General features: G+C 45.1%; 1 protein-coding gene across 1 annotated transcript; it reads right to left on the bottom strand.

The window, feature by feature from the left end:
* Positions 1-456: 456 nt before the first annotated feature.
* Positions 457-1,850, bottom strand: LOC117847875 (protein RADIALIS-like 4). The gene is made up of 2 exons (XM_034729170.2): positions 1,550-1,850; positions 457-875 (listed from the first exon to the last, which is right to left on the bottom strand). The coding sequence occupies exons 1-2, from the start codon at positions 1,801-1,803 to the stop codon at positions 848-850; spliced, it is 282 nt and encodes a 93-aa protein (XP_034585061.1). The 5' UTR covers positions 1,804-1,850; the 3' UTR covers positions 457-847.

The raw sequence follows: 1,850 nt of genomic DNA, 5'->3' as shown, positions 1-1,850 counted from the left end.
AACTCCTTAGCTACTATGCACTAGCTACCGTGTGATAGCAAAAGGTTCAGTGTTGCCTCTCAAGAGCATGAAGTTGATAATACACACTACAAGGACTGCTTGGTAGAGCTCCTATGAAATTAATTCTATAAGGAGTAGAGATTATTTGGTTGAGAGTACGTTGTTCTCTAGGGATAAACTCCAAGGAGGAAGTGAATCGGAAAGGGTAGTTATTTTTGCAACTCCTAGCGTTTTAGTTTATTTTATAAAATCTCTCCAGGGGATCACTCCTTAGCTTGCAAACTAGCGTTTGACATAGCTCTCGACTGAAATTACCCTGGAGTTTCTCTAGAATTACTATGTGGGAAGATATTTTGAAAAAGATTTCAGTCAAACTTTTGAACTTTCCGGGCGTCTGCAATTAGATATTTATTTTTGAATATGCACAAACATGGACATTTCTTGTAGAATACATACTTTCACAATTTTCATAAATTTATTGTATTTGACAAATGTATTCTTACAAAATAATGTGCTCCAAGGGTCACTTTGGACGTATCTTATGACTGATGGGAGAAGCTGCGGAATATTTCTAATTGCTTTGTGATATACACGATACTTTTTTTTCGAAAGAACGTGCATATAATACGTGGACATTTTAGCAGCATCATCGATCAACACCGTTCTAATTAGCTAATTTACAACATGTTGAGGGTGAAAGATTACTCTTCTTGGCCTCCTCCCACCCCCTAGGTCATCCATATTTGGAGCCAATTGATCTCACATTATATTAATAATTCATGCGTCATCTTTGACACCATCGGGGACTCGGCGACGTGGTCGTCTCTGGCGCCGTCATTTGTCTTGATCACTGGAACTTGAGATACTTGGACGACCTACATCCAATAAAAAATCACGTAAGAGACGCGTGCGCGCATGTGAGTACATGTGTCAACTTAGGGTCTGTTTGGTAGAGCTTCATCTGATTCCAATTCTTTTGGGAGCTGATTTTTTGAGAGAAGTGATTATATGGTTGAAAGTGATTCTATTTGATTATTTAGCATAAATTTTTAAAATCAGGATGGAGAATCACTTCACAGAATCAGTAGAAGCTACTTTTTTCAACTCCCAATTTTTTAGTTCACTTAAGAGAATCTTCTCTTTATAAAATTGTTTGGTAGAGTTCCTTCTGGATTCGCAAGAGAGCCCTCAGCTCTTCGTATGTGTCAGATAGCAGCGATGTCGGCAACCCAATGCTCGCACGCTAGCTTATGGAACGTTCATATATCTATCTGTACGCACGCGCTGTTTTTTGTTTGTTTCAACGGCCATGGATATATACATCTATATATCTTGCCAATAATAAAGGTTATCGCTGCCCCATGAGAGCCATGCATGCATCAGGATTAGATCTCATGTGAGTATGTGACCATCTCGCATGGCCACCGGCAGCGCAGAGCCACACTACGACTGCAGGAGACCGAGTTTATAATACCAGCACGACATGTGTTCGTGCGTGCATGCATGCTGCATCATGTGTGGTACATCACCCTGGAACCGTTGAGATTACCTGCTGGCAGCGGCGGCGGTGTCGAGGCCGGCGCCGGCGCCGGCGTCGTAGCGGGGGAAGGGGACGCGGCCGGCCTCGATCTGGGCGACGTCGGCGACGAGGTGCTCGAAGTGGCGGCGCACCTCGTCGGCGGACTTGGCGCCGCCCATGTAGCGGGCGATCTTGTGCCACCGGTCCGGGGTCTCCCTGTCGTACACGGCCAGCGCGCACTCGAACTGCTTGTTCTGCCGCTGCGTCCACCCGCCGGAAGCCATTGCGTCTCGTTCTGATCGAGATCGAGTTGAGTACCCGATGGCGAGCA

The sequence above is a fragment of the Setaria viridis genome, chromosome 3 (assembly GCF_005286985.2).
Source record: "Setaria viridis chromosome 3, Setaria_viridis_v4.0, whole genome shotgun sequence".
Classification (NCBI taxonomy): domain Eukaryota; kingdom Viridiplantae; phylum Streptophyta; class Magnoliopsida; order Poales; family Poaceae; genus Setaria; species Setaria viridis.
Note: the sequence above shows the minus strand (reverse complement) of the source record. Positions and strands in the feature narration are given on the sequence as shown.

Coding starts and splice junctions, on each gene's coding strand:
- LOC117847875 (XM_034729170.2), bottom strand. CDS start 1,803: ATGGCTTCCGGCGGGTGGACGCAGCGGCAGAACAAGCAGTTCGAGTGC. Junction 876..1,549: donor ACCGCCGCCGCTGCCAGCAG/GTAATCTCAACG, acceptor TATTGGATGTAG/GTCGTCCAAGTATCTCAAGT.